General features: G+C 41.4%; 3 protein-coding genes and 1 long non-coding RNA gene across 5 annotated transcripts; 1 reads left to right on the top strand and 3 right to left on the bottom strand.

Moving 5' to 3' along the window:
* Positions 1-1,039: 1,039 nt before the first annotated feature.
* Positions 1,040-4,095, bottom strand: nicol1 (NELL2 interacting cell ontogeny regulator 1). 2 transcript variants are annotated; one of them, XM_008323391.3, is made up of 4 exons: positions 3,952-4,095; positions 3,568-3,772; positions 2,811-2,899; positions 1,040-2,430 (listed from the first exon to the last, which is right to left on the bottom strand). In XM_008323391.3, exons 2-4 carry the CDS (start codon positions 3,692-3,694, stop codon positions 2,359-2,361), a joined length of 288 nt encoding a protein of 95 aa, XP_008321613.1. In that variant the 5' UTR covers positions 3,695-3,772; positions 3,952-4,095; the 3' UTR covers positions 1,040-2,358. The 2 variants fall into 2 exon arrangements, with proteins under 2 accessions (XP_008321613.1, XP_016887780.1); XM_017032291.2 differs by having other exon boundaries at positions 3,568-3,723; positions 3,952-4,055.
* Positions 4,096-5,028: 933 nt separating this feature from the next.
* On the top strand, positions 5,029-10,092 carry nelfa (negative elongation factor complex member A). Its single transcript, XM_008323413.3, has 11 exons — positions 5,029-5,504; positions 6,449-6,620; positions 7,142-7,303; positions 7,419-7,508; positions 7,977-8,104; positions 8,182-8,251; positions 8,353-8,441; positions 8,528-8,636; positions 8,814-9,142; positions 9,398-9,497; positions 9,580-10,092. The coding sequence occupies exons 1-11, from the start codon at positions 5,295-5,297 to the stop codon at positions 9,762-9,764; spliced, it is 1,644 nt and encodes a 547-aa protein (XP_008321635.1). The 5' UTR covers positions 5,029-5,294; the 3' UTR covers positions 9,765-10,092.
* Positions 5,038-6,402, bottom strand: LOC112487528 (uncharacterized). Its single transcript, XR_003050688.1, has 2 exons — positions 5,874-6,402; positions 5,038-5,552 (listed from the first exon to the last, which is right to left on the bottom strand). It is a non-coding gene; the product is annotated as an uncharacterized LOC112487528 (long non-coding RNA).
* Positions 10,093-10,317: 225 nt separating the features above from the next.
* Positions 10,318-16,620, bottom strand: faah2b (fatty acid amide hydrolase 2b). The gene is made up of 11 exons (XM_008323402.3): positions 16,313-16,620; positions 15,123-15,205; positions 14,910-15,049; positions 13,324-13,530; positions 13,038-13,157; positions 12,736-12,871; positions 12,524-12,641; positions 12,330-12,449; positions 12,127-12,238; positions 11,790-11,978; positions 10,318-11,576 (listed from the first exon to the last, which is right to left on the bottom strand). The coding sequence occupies exons 1-11, from the start codon at positions 16,505-16,507 to the stop codon at positions 11,401-11,403; spliced, it is 1,596 nt and encodes a 531-aa protein (XP_008321624.1). The 5' UTR covers positions 16,508-16,620; the 3' UTR covers positions 10,318-11,400.
* Between the last annotated feature and the right edge of the window lie 4,727 nt (positions 16,621-21,347).

Raw genomic sequence — 21,347 nt, 5'->3', positions numbered from 1 at the left:
CAGCATAATGTAATTTGTAATATTTGTTTGTAATATTTGTATGTTTTCCCAATTTACAAGATGTCTTCGAACGCAACGTGATGAAAACGAGCCAATCCGTGAAGAGAAGAGCTAGGATCTGTTGTGCGCTGCTTTATAAACAACCTGGACAGGGTCTCAAGCATAGTCGTCAACTCACCATCGTCTTTTGTAAAACGAGTCTGAATTTAAACATGAATGCAGACAGCTATCTTTTATGTCAGTTAGCAAAAAAAGTGTTTATTATTTGGCTTTATGTAAACTAACACAAAACGAAGTATTTAGCTGTGGTAAACTGATAGCTTCACGTGCTTTACTAATGACAAATTCTACTAGCGTGCAGTTGGGCCAGTTTTTTTTTTTAATTAGGAAGAAAGAAAAACGTTTTCTTGCATTTCAAGTCTAGGTTATTTAATGAATATACTGCATCAAAACGCCAACGATATGGAATAAATATCAACAATTCTCTAACATTTTGACCTGAAAACACAACAAAAAATGCAACTAATTTTCTTGTAAAGGCAGCAAGTTTAATCATGTTCAAATGACCAGAACACATATAACACCAACATAGCCTATATTTTTAAAATTAATTAAAATGTCAGCTTTTTATTTAAAACTTTATTGTCCTCACTGTGTTGAAAAATCCCACTTAAAAAACGCTCCAAACCACCACAGCATTTTTTAAATCCCATGCACCCCCTGGTGGCATCTCGTGCAAACCGCACACTTTGGGAATCCCTGATCTAAACTTAACCTGCCGCAACCCCCAGAATTGTAAATAGGACTAACACACTCTCACTTCACGTCTTCCTGAACTTAATTAATGGACTGTAATATCTACAAATAATTGCAATTTCCTCACAAGCACACAAATAAAGAAAATATTTTAATTGTGTCGGGGAGGTGTGGCAGTGAGGGGGCTCTCTGCCCCTTAAGGCTGCACGCCCCCATACTTTGACCCCTAATTCAAACAGGCACAGACACACATGCACTTCACATGAGCTGACAGAGTCAAATGTTTGTGTTTTATAGATTTTTATTGACAATACTTAGACATTGTAGATGCATGTTCCTGTGACATCGCCTGCACAGGTAGAGTGCAGTATGATCTGAAGGAGCAACAAGAAAGACACACGTTACAGTTTCTAGCTCTACGTCCCCTGATGCAGTCGCCACCTCGGACTAAGTGTGTACACCATGCATACTGTATGTACCACTGGAGCATATACTGCATTACATAGTGAACAGAAAAGTGCTGTGAATTCATGCTACAGTGCTGTGCTAAATCCAAACGTACAAAGAGAATCCCTAAAATAACTTCCCACCTTAATCTGCCTGCAACCACCTAACATACGTTATATTACAAAGACAAACTATTGTTTTTTATACAGTATGGTACCCCCATCCCCTCTTTTTGTTACAAAGCAAGGCTGCAAATAAACAGTAGGAATTACTTATTTCTAAAAGTATAAATAATTACATATCATAACACATATAATTACAGAAGGTAAATCCCATGTGATGCTACAGTTCTGACATATATTTATATATAATTGCTGTTAAATGTTAATCTCATACAACATTCAAGGAGAAAATGCACCAATGCATTCTACCATCTGTCTACATTGTATAGTCAAACACCAAATAAAAAACAAAAAAAAGTTTGTGTCTTATGAGACAGATGAACCACTTTGTTCTGGTGTGTGTTTTTACCACATTAGACATCAGTGGTATAATAATAATTATGGAAAAACATGTTTATATGTGTGTATAATAATTAAATATATAAACATGTGATGTGACAGGGGATCATACATAACAAGTGGCCTTCTAGCTACAAACGGAGGCAACACAATGTCAGTTTGCTAGTTAAAATTCCATTAAGGAGGAAATAGACAATAAAGCACAACAAGAGATGGTGCATTGGAATTAATAGTATGTAGTCAATGTTTGTGACTTCTTTTTGTCCATCAAAAATGTGAAAACAATTCACACTCAGTGAGCTGCATCTGTACCAGATGTGGGCCACATCTAGGTGCTATGAAACACAAAACACAAAGTGTTTCATAGCACCTAGTTGTCTATTTACCTTTAAACAAGATCACAATTTACAAAGTGGACATCATATTCTATTGATGAATTATCAATTCAAACCAACCATTCATAATTAAAGCGTAGTTTTCCTCATTGTCCACTTCTTATAGATGGTTTCTGAACGTAACAACAAAGTAAATAAAGTGCCTATGGTGTGGGTGACTTCAGGAGTGAGTGGCTAGACATGACAAAAGTGGGATACAGACATGGTAGTCTGGACATCAGGTGGTCGTCATGGTGACTTCAGCGCAGTGAGCTGGTGGACATACAGTCACAGAGGGCCCTCCTCTCTGCTCTCAGCACTAAAGTCTCTGTCTGTGACAGACAAACAGTAAATGGGTCACGTCACCTTCAACACTTCAACATCACCTCATTTATTCAAGTATAAAAACAGACAACCTCCATCTTTGCCCCCACCACATGTCAAGTCAACCTTCTCAGTGCTCCTCTAACACTACACCCTCTCGCCAGTCAAACTATTCCCTGTTCCTGGTGCTTTCTTCTTTCCAGGATATGTTGTCCAACTGTGGCCATTGTACCTCCTTACTGTCTGCTATGAGAACAAAGATTTTGCCTGACTATTTTATTGTAGTTAAAACTTTTGTTTTTGCTTTTCGTTTTTACTATAAACTAATTAAAATCTAATCTTCAGCTACAGAAATAATTAACAATATGACGGGGAATCTCTTACTTACTCTAGCATCCAGGTTGAAGGCAGTCTTCTTCAGATCCTGCAGGGCCCTCTGCATGAACTCAAAGGCATGACAGTCTACACAGGGGCGACCTGCAAAAAAGAGCAAGTTATTGATTTAATGCAAATTCATTCATTTCAGAGTCACTGTGTTTGGGAGGGTGTCACATATAGAGATAACCAACATTCACACTCACATTCATTGTGTGGTCAGTTTATTGTGAACAACAGACTGGCAGAAGTAAAACAACCATCAATTACCAGCAGGGATCAAACCAGTCGTCTTCTTACTGTAAGGCAAGAACACTAACTGCTCTGTACTGATACCATATATATTTGGGACTGACATTTTAATGTTGTCTGGGATCATTCAGGCAATTTGTACACAGACAAATTGGTCTGGATCCAATTTTTAGCAAAGTTCATGGTGGTGGAGAACAAAACCATTAAAGATGACCTTCACATTCTCCCAGCTGAAGAAACTCTAACTAACATCTCACCTCTGCTCTGTACTGATACCATATATATTTGGGACTGACATTTTAATGTTGTCTGGGATCATTCAGGCAATTTGTACACAGACAAATTGGTCTGGATCCAATTTTTAGCAAAGTTCATGGTGGTGGAGAACAAAACCATTAAAGATGACCTTCACATTCTCCCAGCTGAAGAAACTCTAACTAACATCTCACCTCATTAACTCTGACACAGACCGAAGACAGACACAACTGTCGGGCTGCACATTTGACACATGCACCTACTTTCTGCAGGGATGACTGTCCCAGAATCTTGATCTGCCTCTGCTGCACCGAGACACAGCAGCTGGAGGCTGAGCAGCATCAGCAGCATCAGCAGCGCCGTCTGCACGTAACCCCCGCCGGATGCCATGATGATGTTGATGAAGATCCTTTTCTCCTCTTTATATGTATATAGTGAAGGTAGACAACCTAAGGTTAGACAGGGTTTCTAAAACAGCAGAAACAACAAGGAAACGGCGTCAGTCGCTGGGATCGTCAAAGCCCTAATTCATATGAAATGATTTTTAAAACGTTGGTGTCGTTTTCATTGGGCATTTATTTACAGGAACACTACATTATAGACTAATGAAATGACAATTTCAAAAAATAAGCTCTGTTTTGACCTACCGCCGACCAATCGATGATATTTGTAACAATCGCCGCTGGATGCTCTCCTTCCGAGACTCTTTAATGTAGGTTACTGCAGCGAGCATGCGCAGTCATTACGTTCTCTTGGGAATCGAATCCAGTACTTCCAGTAAAAGCTACAAAATAAATGCTGCCGACAATGAAGGTAATTTAAGACAAAACTATAACAACAACAGAAACTTAAGATGGAATGGTTTAGGTGAAATAAATTTATTAGATGAACTGCGACGCGTGTCTTCGGGTAGAAAAGACCAACGTTTTGGAATGTGGGCAAAAAAAGGCATCCGTGAAGTTGTGGATCTATACAAGGATTATTTAAATATTTACAGTTAATGAGTTTTTGTTTATACATAGGCACACTCCTATGTACAACACCGTCTATCCATATTACAAAACTACCTAGTAGTGAACCATTGTACTGGCGAGTCAGATATCCTTGCTCGGGTTACTAATTATAAGGACTCTACTGAGCATAGGAAAAATGGACGAGTAAATTCCTTGCAAAAAGATTTGAGGAGGACTGGACCGAAGTATGCTTGAAAGCTCACCTCCTAACAATAAACACCCATTTCAGACAGAGTCAATATAATTGGTTTATGAAAAATTATAAATTTAATTACTCCGGATAGACATACATAAGTACGGATCCTCCAAAGGGACATGGGGAAAAAAGAAACGTGCTCACGAGATACTTTATACTTTTTTTTTTCGTAACTACCAAACTTGAGACAAACATAAATTCAGATTACTGTTGACCAAACATTAATCACACCAAAACAAAACAAAACAAAAAACAGGACGCATTTGTGCGTGCTATCTGGACAGGGAGCAATCACTTCATGTTTTGTTACAAAATGTCATTGTAAATTTTATTTTTTACTATCACATTTTGTAAAAAAATAAAAAAATACATCAGGTAAACTCTGATTTTAGATTGCTTTATTGAGGAGCCAGTTTATATTTATTGTAGTATAGAATATATTTATATATAGTATATATATATATTCAAATATTATTATTATTTTCAAGTTGATTTTTGATTGACAAAAGTGATATCACAGTGGATTTGAGTATTGCAATTATTTATTCGATTTAAAAGGCAGAGTTCAAAAACATGCAAAAGATACAAGTAGCTGTATCTTTTGCATGGAGTCACTATTTGACATATACATTAATATTTATATTAATATTTAGTTATATGTGAGATCCAGCTTCTTTGATTTTTCCTTCACACAACAAACACAAGGTGGGCGGGGTCCTTGCTGCTGTTTTCTTAGGTAGCCTGTTAAAATGCCCGAACTCAAAACACTTCTTTTTCCAAGATGGCGTCGATGAAGGACAGCGACACCGGCCTGTGGCTTCACAACAAGCTGGGCTCCACTGACGAGCTCTGGACGCCGCCGAGCATCGCCTCCCTTCTTACAGTGTCGGTTATCGACAACATACGGTTATGCTTTTCCAGCCTTTCACCGCCAGTGAAGCTCAAACTGCTGCTCGGGATGCTGCACCTTCCTAGGCGGACCGTTGACGAGGTGAGACATCACTGAGCGTTAGCTTCCCGTTAGCATTGCGTTAGATAACTGTAAAAAAAAAAAAAAAAAACGCAAAATAACGATTGAAAACAGGATCAAAAATCACTGCGATGAAACGATACTCTTTATTTAATAGTTAAAATATGCAACGCGCGTGGAATATACGATGTAGAGCTACCTTGTTAGCATTAGGTAGGTAATTTAAAGCTCCGTTAATATCATTACATGCGAGTGCTCTAAAGTAATTATCCGAAACAGATTTCCGTTTCAGTTTAAAAGAAGAATATTTGCGAATCTAAATTAAGGTGAAATCACCTTATAGCTAATCCGTATTAGGCTGTTATTAGAGTTAATCTGACCGGGGTTTACCAGTGGCGACGGGGAAACATTTGCCTGCCGAGTGTCGTCCAGACATGTTGGTGGGATGGGCTCAGGAGAGTGTAGTCAGTGAGCGGGAGGGCGGTCCAACAACGAGAATAATGATTTATATAGGTGAGAAAAATAAAGAAAAAATATACTATCTACTTTATGGAAATATTTTTAAAATATCTACCGGGTGTTATAGATCCTGGATCCATAACTCCTGTTAAGGCTTTTATTGAAAAGCTTCAAATGTGATTTGTCTTTGCCCATGGAAACAGGAGTTTATAATAAAATATAAGGAAAATCATTGTCAATTGTCAACTTTTATCTGTGTCGATAATGGCCTTGTTTGGAGACACGCTTTCACTTGCTGAACTAGAAATCTTCCTGCAGTGGGATTGACTATGAGTAAGTCTAAATATGTGGAGTGAACCAAAGACTTTAACTAACTTGAACTTGTGTCGCACTGAATCAGGATACATCAAATATCAAATATGATAACAAATATCACAAAAGTATTGTCTAACTAAGTATTGTAAGCTTTGTCCTGTGTTTTAACCACCACCTTCCTTTGTTGCCAGATGAAAGAGGCCCTGTCAGAGATCATCCAGCTGGCTACTGTGGACTCAGAACCCTGGGTGTTGATGGTTGCAGACATCCTCAAATCATTCCCAGAGACTGGCTCTCTCAATTTGGATTTGGAGGAGCAGAATCCAAATGTGCAGGATATTCTTGGCGAACTCAGAGAGAAAGGTCGGATGTGTCCCACTCCATAGTCTAAACTAAAGCAGGAAACAAGGATCCAAATTACTGCTGCATCCTAGGCTGAATACAATTATTCTAACTCCTGATTGTTCAAAAGGCAGTTTTTCTCCCCACCTTTGTTGTGTACCTTGATCCTGCTTTAGTCTAATCTTCCAACCTTCATCTTCCCCTGCTAAAGAGTTTTTTTTTAGGAAAACCAATTTTAATCCTTCTTTAAAACTATGTCCAAGGAGACAAATGTATTTTGTGAATTTAGCCTATACAAATAAGATGGACTTGTCCTGCCGACATCATTGTGCTATAGTTTAATTGTGTTCACATAACATACGGCAGTACCAGAATGTGTGCCGATGCTCGTTTTCACACATGGTCAAGTGTTTCAGACTGACATACGCATTAACACCCAAGAGTTTGCTTTCTCAAGTAAACCAGTGACACAAAGTGTCTACTATTACAAACTAGTTTATTTATCCAGTCTAAAATAAAGGTCTGTTGACTTTTTTCTTCAGTGAGTGAATGTGAGGCATCCACAATGCTTCCTCTGGAGTGTCAGTACCTCAACAAGAGTGCGTTGACCACACTGGTGGGACCGCTCACGCCCCCTGTCAAACATTTCCAGCTGAAAAGGAAACCAAAGAGTGCAACGCTGAGAGCAGAGCTGCTGCAGAAATGTAAGGAACTGATGAATGTCACTGTGTGTAGTTTTAACTAATGTCATTTTCATCTGTTCCAACATCTGATGGTTGTGGTGTAAAAAGTAATCTGTTAATGTTCCTTTCCTTCCAGCTACAGAGACAGCCCAGCAGCTGAAGAAGACGGCAGGAGTGCCGTTCCACGCCAAAGGGAGAGGACTGGTTAAAAAGATTGATACCACCAGTGAGTGGAAGAACACACTTACCTCATTTACAAGTTTGGTATTTTCTCCTGGAACTGCTTTAAAAGAAAACACTTTTTAGTGGTTTCCACAACTATATTTCTGTTTTTAAAACACAAACAGGTTAGGAAGTAAGAATCGTATTATCAGCCTTAACTGGTAACAGATCAAGGTCTCCTGATTTGGTATAAAAGGACAGCCACCAAGGAAAGGTCGTGATTTAGTCCTTTTTACTGAACTTTACCTTTTGGTAAAATGGGTGTATGCCTGTGGGGAAGTCAGGACCAATCTGGGTAGAAGCTGCTGCTGAAGATTCATGGACTCCACATTCATGATTTTTTTTTTTCACATTAAAGCAGAAATAAACGCTCATTCAGACCTACAGTCAGACCAAACAGTCACTTATATTCACTAATATTGAATATTATTGTCATGTCTGATTTTGTAATTTGACCTAATCTGTATCACAGCTCCACTGAAGGGAATTCCCAAGGCCCCGTTCAGAAACCCCACTGCCCCCAGCATGTTCAGCCCACCAAGTAACCGCACACCCATGGCACCTGCACGGACTCCTCTGCGTAAGGAGCGGGGGGTCAAGGTGAGATTTGAGTCCAGTCCTGTCTTGACACACATCTTCACTGGTGTGAGTGTGATTTTCTTCACTTTCCTCTACAGCTTTTGGACTTCTCTGAGCTGGACATGGTCGGTGCTGGAAGAGAAGCCAAAAGGAGAAGAAAGACTCAGGGTATTTTTTTTACTATTCCCACCTTTTACTTTCTAAAGTTTGAGGCACAAACACATGACTTTATCAGTGCTAACATTATGCCTTCATTATTTGTGTTGTAGAAACAGAAGCTGGAGAGAAAGCAGCCAAAGAAGAAGCAGTGGTTGAAAACACCACACCAGACTACGCTGCAGGCCTCGTCTCTGCACAGGTTCTTTATGTTCGGTCATATTGACCTGACCTTTCTGTTTATACCACCTGTTGCTCTCGTTTAACTTTTTTTTTTTTAATTTTCAGAAACTGGGGGCGTTGAATGAGAATCCTCTCCCGTCTACCAGTTACCTACCAGCTACACCCAGCATGGTTCCTTCTTCCTCCTACATTCCCAGCTCTGAGGCTCAGCCAGGTCAGAGAAGTTGACCATAATCTATGCTAATCTCAGAAAATCAGTTTTAATCTCAACATCTGTGTTAATCTCAGAACACCTGTTAGAGGATTAATGACAATTAGATAAGAGAGGATTAGGATACATTCTGTTGTAGTTTTTTTTTTTTTTAACTCGCACTCCTTTTTTCCACAAAAGCAAACGCTGGTGGCTCTGGTCGTGACCAACTGCAGTCCACTCGTCAGCCGGAGGAGTCAGCTACGGCAGGCGCCGGTGCCACACCCACCCTTCCGGGCCAGTACAAACAGAGGACGCCCATGTACAATGCCAGCAGCACGGCCAACCCTGCAACGCCCACGTCGCCCAGCACACCCACTTCCACCCCAGCAAACAACGGCCCCCCGGCCGCTGCCACTGCCAGCCAGCCTGAGACGCCCAGCCAGCCACCCAGCACGCCCCAGACACAGACCCCAACACCAGCCCCTTTACCACCACAGCCTCAGCCCAAAAAGAATCTGTCACTCACGGTGAGTCCAAACACAAGAGATATTTCTCTGAAACACGTTTGACTATTTGACATGTGTATGTTGTTATATAAGTTTAATATAATTGATTATCTATTTGACATGTGTATGTCGTTATATAAGTTTAATATAATTGATTATTGACTTTTTTTAGACCCCTTTAACACATCATCATAATAAAGATGATAATATTAAATAATAAAAACAAAAAACTTGTATTCATTATGTAATAATAATTTCTTTGTCTCTGTTCACCAGAGGGACCAGATGTACGCGGCTCAGGAGATGTTCAAGACGGCCAACAAGGTCACCAGACCAGAGAAGGCGCTCATCCTGGGCTTCATGGCAGGATCCAGAGGTATGAAAGGACTGGTCCATTTTCAGCACCACTGTAATGAAGTTGACAACAACCCTGGTCTCACTTCCTCCTATTCCTGCAGAGAACCCATGTCCGGAGCAGGGAGACATCATCCAGATCAAGCTGAGCGAGCACACGGAGGTTTTGCCCAAAGCCGATGGCACGGGGAGCACAACCATGCTGGTGGACACAGTTTTCGAAATGAACTACTCCACAGGACAGTGGACTCGTCTGAAGAAATACAAACCCATCACCAGCTCCTCCTGAGCTGCAGTCACCAATGCCTTCACCATCCACAAAAAACAAAAGAGAAAAAGACAAACATTGGCACAGACAGAGAGGAGGAGGGGGAGGAGACGCACTGTGGAGGAGAGAGATCCTTCCTCCTTCTCCTGCACCTCCTCACAGCAGGACTTTGACCATGGTTTCTAATTTTTTTTTTTAATAAAGTCACTTTCCACCTGAATGACGCTGCAGTCTGGACCACTCTGTCTGGACGCAGACCCTAAACCGCCGGCATCTTTCAACCTTTTGTATGCGCAGGTACAAGCATGTCACGCATCTAGAAAGAATCAAATAAACAGTATTTTTCTGACATGTTTGTGACCATTTGCAGTTTCTTCTTCTCCTGTCATGTGACAGCAGAACCTTCAGGCCTTTCATTTCTGTAGATTGGTGGCTTAGAAAAACAGTAGGAAAATATGAATCTAGTTGTTTGAATAAGTGATTCTAAAGATTAAAACTTTTCATGGATCAAAATAATTTCGAAGTAACAGGTTCCCAACTACAAAAATACCCAATAAATGTCACTGGAATTGGAAAGGAATAATGGAATATTTATTCATACAGATGTTGGTGCATCAAAAACCTTGTCCTTTTCCAGAAGGAGGGTCACTGGTGATTGTTTGGTGAGTGTGTTTCTGTCAGACCTTTTCCCTGATGTAACATCTCCAGGTTCTTACTGCAGGAGTGGTTCTTCACTTTTATTAGTTTAAATGATTCAAATGTTGTTTTATTTTCTTTGTGATGGAACTCTCTTGTGATAGAAATATAAGAGCAGCTCAGGAGAAGCTGGGAAACACGCAGCAAAAAAGGTTGAGGAATGAATGTATCATTTACAAACTAAAAACCTCACAGTAAAATTCTACCGTGTCACCAGACGACAGCTAGGTGGAGCTGTGACTTAAGCCAGAAGCAACCATCCTAAAACTATATGTGTGTGTATGTGTAAGAGAGAGAGAGAGAAAAAGAGTGTGTGTGACGCAATTCTATAACAGGGTCAGCCCTGCCGGTCCTCAAGAAACTCCTGAAGACTCAGCTCTTCAGAGAGCACCTCCTGTCCTCCTCTACTCCTACCTTCCTTGATCTCCTTGTGCACTTGATTCCTAACTACTGGTCTCATTTCAAGAGTTCCTCCTATGTAACCTGAGTGTTAATCCTCCTCTTGTAAGTCACTTTGGATAAAAGCATCTGCTAATGCATAAGTGTAAATGTAAAAACAATCACTGCAATGAATTCTTACATCAAATGAATATTCAGAATAAAAATCACTAATAAAATCAAACAATAATAATAAAAATAAAATCTTGTGCTTTGACAGCATAGCTGCAACTCTACAGTCAAGGTCTTTATATCAAAAAGATCAAAAGTTATTAAACTGGATTATCGTTTCTGATCTGGATCTGGATTAAATCCTAATTTGAATCCACATCCACAGTTTATGTCATACAATTAGTAATTTTAGGTTTTTCTAATTTTTCTATTTAGAGTTTCGGATGCTTTAAAGCTCATTATGCATCAAAATCATGTTTTAAGCATGTACCAGATCTAACCAGTCATTAATGCTAAATTTTGTTAATTAAAACTTTCAAGAGGTTTAGTGTCAATCTCTATAATCAGAGCTTCAGATGGATCCAGGATCCCTCCAGCCTCCGAAGGTCTTCTCCAGGTAGATAGCCACAGCCAGGGTCACCTGGTCCTGCAGCTTCCCACCGATCACCTGTACCCCCAGAGGCAGGCCTTCCTTACTCAGACCCAGAGGACACTGGGTAACCGGCAGCCCAAGTATGTTGAAGATTGCTGCGGGTAGAGAGGACAATGGAGGCATTTGGAGAGACATGAGGGTTTGGATGGGACTCAATGTTAGTCTTCCCCACTGAACATGAAGAAAACATGTTCATGTTGCATAGTACTGGTAGTGTTATTGTGAGCTTGATGAGAAAGGTACACTGTTAATAGATGAGTGAGTGAGGACTAACCGGTGTAGAGTTATATGAGTGAGTGAGGACTAACCGGTGTAGGAGAAGTCGTAGGGTCTGAGGAGAGGTTCATGGTGTCGTGGTGCCACCCTGGGGTGTGGAGGGCAAAACAGAACACCATCAGTGCCCAGCAGCTTGTCCACCTTCTCTTGGAGGCTCTTCTTCTGCTGAAGGATGAAGGGTGGAGGGGCAGCTGGGTTGGCCATCTCACTGATGGCCAGACCTGAATGATTGGTAAAATAATTTAATTAACAAACACCACTGAAGAACAGAGGCGATAGAGGGCCAAAGCCTTAGGTAGAGATTTATTTTAAATTTGGATTAGTACCTTTACCAACTCCAATTATACAATTATCTGGTATCTCTCTCACCAATAGCAGCAACAGTGTGGTCTGACATGCCCAGCAGCCTCTTCAGCAGCTCCCACAGAGGTTTCACTGGTGGTCCTGGTTCTCCCATCAACTCAGTGAACGGTTGAGGAGGCTGCAGCAAAAATGTCAAAGGATTTAAATAAAGAACTGTCCTGCAGTCTGCTGCGTTCACTGCTGAAACACGACTTGTCATCTGGACCTACCTTACCGTCGTCATCAGGTAGAGACATGTAGGTCATCCAGATCTGAGTGCTGTACTGTAGCTCGGGGAAGTTCACTTCTTCTACCCTGACTCCCAGATCAGACTCCAGACGCTCCACCATCTGCACAACATCAGCCGCAGCTTTTTTTAATGACTAAACTCAATATTCTGTGTTGGAGGAAAATTTCAACACACCTTCCTCTGCATGTCTTTGATCTCGCTACTGACAGGAAAAGCAAGAGACCGGCCTCCGTCGTCAGGTAAAGTGAAGAACCTCAGCTTCTTCAGATCAACCTTCATGTCTAAGGACAACCTGTGTGCACATGCAGGGTCACTACAACATCTGTGAACGATGACTCAGCTGAAGGAAGTTGGGGACTTGGACTTGAATCCTCAGAGTCTCTCACATCTTGAGATTAGGTCCAGCCATGATCCTGAGCATGGGCAGCAGATCATCAGCGTAGCGGCACATGGGACCATTACTGACGTACTCCAAATGTCTGCCTGATGACGGGGGGAACTGGCCATCGTTGGACACAATACCTGCAGGGAAGCATGAACAGAAATGACAGCTAAAGAGAGAGCAAAGCTTCAAAAAAAGAAGCCTACAAACTGCAGAGTCCGGGGGGAACCTGCTCTTACTTAAGCAGTTGCAGTCCACTTCAGTGTGCGTGAGGTTGACCTCGGGTCAGTACTAAGGTTTTCTCACCTGGAGTGGTTTTATGTCCAAATATTCCATTAAAAAAAGCAGGCATTCGGATACTGCCGCCAATGTCCGAGCCCACACCAATGACCGCTCCCGCTGCCCCCAGGATACTGCCCTCACCTCCTGAGGACAAGAGTGGGAAAAGTGATGAGATGATTGTGATGATGTCACAGTTCATCTGGAAATTAGGGGTCAAACTAGGCCTTAACTGGAGTATTTTTGGGTTCAGGAACATCAGGACGGTGATTGACAGACAATCCTGAGTTATATATGAAATCTCTCTTCTCACCTGAGCTTCCTCCCGGCGTCCTGTTCAGGTCGTATGGATTCCTCGCAATGCCGTACAGGTGGTTGTTGGACTCGGCCCACATGCACAGCTCACTGGTGTTGGTGACACCCAGTGGGATGGCGCCCGCTCTCTTCAACAAGGCCACCAGGACGGCATCACTGGTGGACACAAATTCTCGCCTGGATATCAAACCTGTAGCATTGGGCAATGGAAATGTTTCATCGGTTTCGGTTGGTCAAACATCATCATAAATATAAACAGACTCTGACCTATGACCCAGCTCTGATGTAGTCATGGTGTTTCACTGAGTTGTCTGAACTCTGATCTCAAGAACAAACACAGTCAGCTGTGTCAGGGTTTTCTACGGCAGATAATCTGCACAGTCACATTGGTCAGATTCTTTTCCTGGCTCAGCCTCCCAGAGTGAACACTGTGGGCTTTAGGGGGAGGCCTGACGCTGGATTTGTGCCCAAACAGACAAACCCTCCACCTACAGGTCTATGAGCAGCTGCAGCATCATTATGACCACTGGAGCAAGGACAAACTCTTAGATTTCAGTGGTTTTTCACATTTGGTTGGGTCTGCAGCAGGAAGGTGCTAAGACACCAAAAGGCTTTCCCGAGCACACACAGTCACAAAGCCCCACACATTCAAAGAGAATTTCCCCAAATCCTCTTCACACCAATTCTCTAAGAACATCTCTACTCTCTGGAAACAATGGGAGATCTCCACATAACAATGGGAGATCTTCGCATAACAGTGGGAGATCTCCCAATCTACCTTCTAACAGGGAACCCTGGAGCCATCCATTCCTTTCGATCTGCATGTGCTCCTGTGGTTGACTGGACTTCATGGCTCCGTATACCTCGCTTGTGATAACCCCCCACTGAGCAACAAAAGCTTCTTCCAACACTGCTGAATCATGGAACAAGAGTGCCACATAGAAGTCGAAAACCCCTCCCCCCATACAGGTATATAAGCATAAACAACTAACTTTAGAAGTTATTCTTGACAGGATTTGCGTATTAACTACTGTTGTACGAGATTTCCTTGAATACTTCTCCAGTCGTTTATTTTGCTTTATTTTTGGACCTGTTTTGTTTGACATTTGTTATTAAAACAAATCGACCATCTACCGGCTGCTTCCACTCCCTGCCTGAAGACACCTCGCACAGCAAGAATCTTTCAAAACTGACCCTGAGAGAAATGATTTGGAGATTGGACTTGTTTAGTACCAGAACTGCTTCAGAAGTGAGACTTGAACGAGCGACTAAAAAGGAGCATCACCGGAGGATTACTGGCTGTGAGGCACTGACATCTGTTCTTTGATCAATCAAAACAATTTCAGTAAAAGGTTTAGTTACAACTTTGTCACAAATGAATGCAGATGACTGGCATATACATTATATGTAGTTAAAATGGCCGAGTCATTTTCTGTTATGCCTTGAAGGATGTATTCACTGCCTCTCATCCCTGTGATGTGGATACAACAACTATAACAACTGGAAATCCTGGGGGCAGTACGATGTCCTTCTTCTCCACAGACACATCTATGATGTCACCACGCTGGATCACGAAGAACTGTTTACCCTGCACAGCAAAAGACTCTTTGATCGACACTGGAACTCCCAGTAAAGGCAGCCGGTCCTCCAGCACATCCTCCCCTCCCTTTTCTTCCTCGATCAACTTATCAACCTGTGTCGCCTCCTGGAGGGCAGCAGCAAACCTGCAACACAGGAATAAAGTAAGGAATAACTCTTGGTTGAACTTGAAACGCTGTGTCGCTGGTTTCTTCTCCCCTGTCTTTGACCACAGCGTTGATGAGAGGGTTGACTTCCTGGATCCTGTCGATGTAGGCCTGCACCACCTCCACACTGGACACCTACAAAACACACACACACACACACACACACACACACTTCAGCTACACACGTTGATATCCTGAAAAATTCAGAGATGCCAGTCACACAAGTGGATTCAAAACACATATATTTAAATTTCAGATTCAACAGAACAAACATGGCATCCTCTTGTGAGGTTTTCATGCAACAGAAAAACAGGAAGGGACAAAGAGAGGCCAGGGAAGGATGGAAAGAAGGAAGGAAGGAAGGAAGGAAGGAAGGAAGGAAGGAAGGAAGGAAGGAAGGAAGGAAAAAGGGGAGTTTTTTAGGTAGTCCACCAGGGTTACCAGGTGACCCCGGGCCAGTCAATGTGTGTGTGTGCATGTGTGTTCATGGCTTTTAGAACACACATGCAAATGATTTATTTTGCCCGACTTTTGGTTCTAACTTAAAGCACACCTTTTTTCCCCCATTAATAATCTACAGCTTATGTTTAAGGGTTAACTTGGTTGTTGGTTAACAGTTTAACTTATACTTTAGCTCTTTTTTTTTCCTTTAAGTTTTTTGGTTTATTAAACATTTTTCAACTCCTGATTATGTATATTATGTACTTTTATCTTAATGACTCGATTTTGCTTTCCTAGTTTTTGAAATGAATTTAGTCTTATTTTATGTAGTTTTTTTTTTCTTTTATCAGCCATACATTATCGAACAAGGTGTAAACACCTTTTATATCTTCTTTTTAAATCGTCCTTGTGTTATCTCGGACCAGTACGTGGACCAGTGTATATGACTCCATGGTACAGAGACCGTTTTTGTTTAGATTGGATTTTTTACTTTTCAGGTTTTCGGGGTTTGGTGTCAGGTGTGGCAGTGGGTCAGTCTCAGGACTTATACAGATTATACACATGGTCAAAGAGCAGCTGCCTCTGACTTTATAGGCTTCATTCTGCTGTTATTAATAGACAATACACTCATTTGGAACAGCGGCGAACTGTTACCGTCAATCAGCTCATGGATCGATTTGCTCTCATTCAACATCGTTGTTAATTTAAATCAGCAAATACGTTCAAAAGTTATTACAGCATAACAATCAAGAAGTTATGCTGGAGTGGCTGAAAAGTCGGCCACAGCTGCCGCTTACGCACCTCCCTCCGTCGGATCTTTCTGGCCAACTGCGTCGCTGGCAGCAGCAGCAGCGGGTCTCTCACCGGCGGCAGTCGCCGACTCGCGGCCGATGGACTGGCCTTGAAGTGGGAGATTAGCCGGAAAACGAGGAGGAGGATCCGGATGGTAAGGAAGATGAACAGCTCCTGAGATTTCCTCAGTAGGTTCAGAGCCATGGTTGGTCCTCCTGTTTCTTCTCTTCTCCTCCACCGCTACTACTATCACTAGTGACTATACCACCACTCCCTCTCCACTGGCTCTCTGTCCTCGGGTGTAGTGATGTGTCGTTCGCGAGTGATTCGTTCAAAATGAATGATTCATATGACTCGTGACTCGTGACTCCCGAGTCATATGAAAGATTCGTGACTCGTGACTTCCGAGTCATATGAAATATTTGTTCATATTGAACTCACGAATCACTCACCAATCACTCACTGCAAACTAATCACTCACTGCAAACTAATCTTTCACTGTGAACCAATCTTTCACTGTGAACTAATCTTTCACTACGAACGAATTACTCTGCAAACTAATCTTTCATTGCAAACGAGTCACTCTCTGTGAACTAATCTTTCGCCGTGAACTAATCTTTCGTTTCATTTGTCACGTGAAAGAGCTCGGGTCTTTTTGCTCTCATTCATCTTCACATTGTGGTGTGTTTTTATTTCTTAGCTTTTCGCATGGTTTTAATTACTTATGGCATTTTGTGTACTTTGTAGACTTTGTCAGCGGAAGCAAAACATGTTGCCTTATTTAGTGTCGGAGAACCGCAGCCTTCTTTACAACGCCCACAATAGGGCTAAAGCGCCACCTGCTGTAAAACGAATGAAATGATTAGTTTAAGATTCGTTCACGACTCGTTCATTTTACTGTTCGAGAGTCAAAGATTCGAATCAATAAAAAGAGTCGGTCTTCCCATCATTACTCGGGTGAATTACACCTGCGCTGTAAAGTCAGCACATTAACGGAATCACCAAACGGAAATGAGCCTTCACAATAAAATCCCTGTTTTGTTTTTTGTTCGTAAATTGAAATGTATGCTTTTATTTGGATATACGTTTAACTAACGAAGTTGACGGTTTATAATTATTTAGAAAAAACACCAATATAAAATATAAATAAATACTTTGCAAGAAGTCAAGTCAATTTTATTTTGATAGCACGGATTCACAACTTTCTCACTGGACTTCACAGTTTTAAATAAAGATTGACATTAAAAATCCTCCTAAATCACAATAAACGGGGTGAATGTATTAAAAATACAAACTAATGCAGACTAAAGTTACAGTTACACACTGGGTAAGCATTTTAGCAACAGTGGGGAGAAACAACAGGAAGATATCCAGTGTTGTCGTCTGCCTCGGCAACGAGAGTTAGAAGAAGAAATCAAGGAAGAAGAAGAAAAGAGGAGAGAACAGGAATAGACGTCCAACACTAATATAATAGCTAATAAAGTATAAATATATAAATATGGATGATGATGCATCTCAAATCTGGGTTAGGTTCAGGTTCTGCAGTTCTGGAGGCACAGGAACCTGTGAGGTGAAGACAGTGACAGGGATAGAGAAGCATGACGCCAACTAATGGAGAAAGAGGAGACCAGGTTTTTGTCATAACATTGTCTTTATTTATAAGAAGAGCAGGGGAGTGAAAGGGCTCACCGCACCATGGGATTTCTCCCAGCAGTCTAGGCCCATAGCAGCATGTAGCAATTATGGGATAACTCACAAGAAGTACAGGAATACATGTTTACTTCTTAGAAATGTCTGCAAATGGTTAATATTAGATTGGGGGAAAAAAACAAAAAACAAATTGGCTCCAGTGAAATTATATTGTTTATACATTAGAGGGCGGCATTGTCAAAGGGGTGAATATAGACATTGTGTAGCGGGTGTTTAAACATGTACGGCACTTGATATAAAGAGAAAAAAAAGGCCTCTGCAATGCAGGTCACTGGGTTAGTATACTGTAAGCCCTGCTGCTGCTGCTGCCCCACAGCCACTTCACAGAGGACCCCTTCAAAATAAAATAACAAATAAATACAGAGCCCTTGGTGATCCCTATTTGGGAAATGGTTGTGTTAGCAGCAGATTTGCTGTTAACAGGCTGCCCCTAATAAGGGGCCAAGCATGTGGTTCCTCTGGGAATTAAACCCAGGACTCTCTTCTGAGGCAGGCGTGCTAACCGCTATACTATTTAAGTGTCCATCTGAGAATTGTTTTTCCGTTGCATGTGTAATCAACGTTTTGATTACACTGTTGTTGTAGGTGTACAGAGCCAGTGAACAGTGAAGCTGTAAACACCTGTGAACAGGGGAAAACACAAACTATGGTGTTAGTTCTGTGTTTTCTAGTTCTGGGAATGGGCAAAAACATAATTTTAGGGGCTGTGGTGGCTTGGTAGTTGAGGAAGCTGCCTTGTGTTTGAAAGGTAGCAGGTTCCAATCCACCCGGTTCCATTAAGGTGTACTAAGCATGGCTCTGTCCTCACACACTGCTCCCCGGGCGCTCGGCCGCAGCTGCCAATATTTCACTAAGACAACAGGTTAAAGGCAGAGCCCTTGGTGTGCTGTGTCACAATGACAAGGAGTTCACTTTCACCTATTGTAGAAATCCTGACTGCTGTCTTCATACAGCAAAGTTGTTTGATTTGTCAGCCAGGAAACATTTTTGTAGATGTGACCACGTTGACCTCTGAACTCATTGAAACAAAGCCCGGGAGTTTTTATCTCTGGCAAATACTGTTTCTGTTGACAAAGTTAGGTTACTTTCACAGAATTAAAGTCATAAATACTTCTGCGAGGGTGTGCCCTGTCTGAACACACACACACACTCACTCACACACACACACTACAGAAACACATGTCACGATCTAAGCTAAGGGCAGAAAAACAAATCATTCCTCACCTGAAAGGTGAAACCTGAGGCCCAGAAAAAGAAGACGACATGTAGAGACAAGACAGGAGAGAGGGAGAAGAAGATGAGTGGAGGAGGTGGCGATTCAGCTCTGCATGTGTCTGCAGTGGACATTAAATGTCTGGAGCTCCTGCTCTGTGTGTTTGTTCATGTGGATTTGAAGCCACGTGTTAATGCAAACCTCCAGGCTAATGTCAACCAATGACAGCTGTTGTTGCTTTTTATCTTTCTTCCTGTTTCTGCTGTTGTCACTGGACAGACAGCACATGTCAAGTGTCTTCATTATAACCCAGAGACAACAGCCTTTTTTCCAATCATTTAGGAAAAATAAATTCAAATTTCTGCAAAACATCATAAGAATTTGCTTAAAGGAAAATGCTGTAGCTAGAGAAGAGCTCAAAGGTCAAAGTATAAACTCATGACAACACTGGCATAAAATATATAACCAAACTTGAAACATTAGTAGCTATGACACCATCATATAAGCTAAAATATCCAAATTTAGCCTGAGGATTAAAGGTACATATTAGAGATGAGTTAAAAAATGTTTGCACTGTATGGAATAGGAAAATAAATCATAATTAGCAAACAAAAGAGCCGAGAGACACCAAGCAGAGAAAGACCTTCAGAAGTAGCAAATTACATTTACTCAAGTTACTGTAATTTGTAATTCTTTAAGTAGTTTTGGGAATAGGTATTTTTACAAAAAAAGTAGTTTTGGGAATAGGTATTTTTACTGTTACTTAAGTACATTTTGAATCGAGTGTTTTACTTTACAGCAATGTAAAAGAACCTGTTACTAAGTAAAAAATTTAATGCGGGGGAAAAAACATAGAAAATTGCGTGGGTGGATGCAGAGTTCCCACTGTTTTAATGTAGCCAGATAGTGTTAACTTTGAGACAGGCTGTGGCCTGTCATTGGATGATGGCTGAGTTTGAGGGTTGCCAAGCAGAGACTCAGAAAGAGAAAGAAACCCTAGACCATGTCTCAGCCAGCTCTTTGTTTTCAAATGTAAACCAGGCAATAACTTTATTATGCGATGCAAAATGTTCCTGCCCCGGCGGACAGAGCTGTTGCTGTCGAACCTTAGGTGTGCTTAAGTGGTTGAATTTTCAGTATAGGCGTTGAAATGGATCATAGAATTCTCAGCTTCAGCCCCTTGTATTTGAATTGTTGATTAAAAACAACTAGTTGCAGATTGGATGTATGACTCGTTTTTTTTTTTTGCCGTGAGTAATTTAAGGTGATCGAGTAACTTTTACTCAATGTAAATGTCAATGTAAAATTAAGTCATTACTTTTACTCTAGTAGTTTTTTAGATGGTACTAGAATTTAAGTAAAGTAAAGATATTTTTACTTAATTACATTCTTTAGTACCTTTTCCACCTCTGAATTAGCTGAAAATAGTTCAATTTCAGCCATAGAAACCTAAAGGATGAACTAAAAGTCAATCAAAATTTAGCTTCAAAAGTCAATCCAGAAGAAGAGTTGTGAAATCTGAATTTAATTTGTCGAGCTTTCACAAAGAGTGCACAGAGAAATAAAAACAGATCCACAGTGTTAGTCTTACTGAAGAAGCACTTTTCATTTCATTAAAGAAACTGGTCTCGTGGGCTCAGCAAAGACTTTGATTTATCCTCCAGAGACAGAGACACGAGTCTGGACTGGTCTCCAGAGATGGTGGAGGAGCTCCAGAGTGGATGAGAGTGGGGAGCAGCGCCACCCAAAGGGAGCAGTAAAGTAAATTACTGTCCACTCAGAGTCGGACTGTGGGTGGAGGAGGTTCCACCTTCAGCTCATTAGGAAAATTAAATGTGAGGATAATTTTATAGCCGTTCCAAATTAAACAGAGAAGAACGTTTTGTCCCTGTTAGTCTGCAGTGTTGTCGAACTGTCTGTTAGCCTTTGTAAACCACTTCTAAGCTAACATCTCGATTTCATTTTGGCTGTCTTTAAGCTCTCTTCTCTGATTGGTTACACTGACTGACTTCTTCCTCTTCTCACTGTACCTGGAACAGGAAATCCATCCAGTTCTTTGGGCGGGGGGGGGGGGGGGGGGGTGTGTTTTAAACGTGGGGGGCCTCCCCCCCCCCCCCCCTC

The sequence above is a fragment of the Cynoglossus semilaevis genome, chromosome 1, assembly GCF_000523025.1.
Source record: "Cynoglossus semilaevis isolate Cse_v1.0 chromosome 1, Cse_v1.0, whole genome shotgun sequence".
Taxonomy (NCBI): domain Eukaryota; kingdom Metazoa; phylum Chordata; class Actinopteri; order Pleuronectiformes; family Cynoglossidae; genus Cynoglossus; species Cynoglossus semilaevis.
The sequence above is the reverse complement of the archived record's forward strand: the minus strand, read 5'-3'. Positions and strand labels throughout refer to the sequence as shown.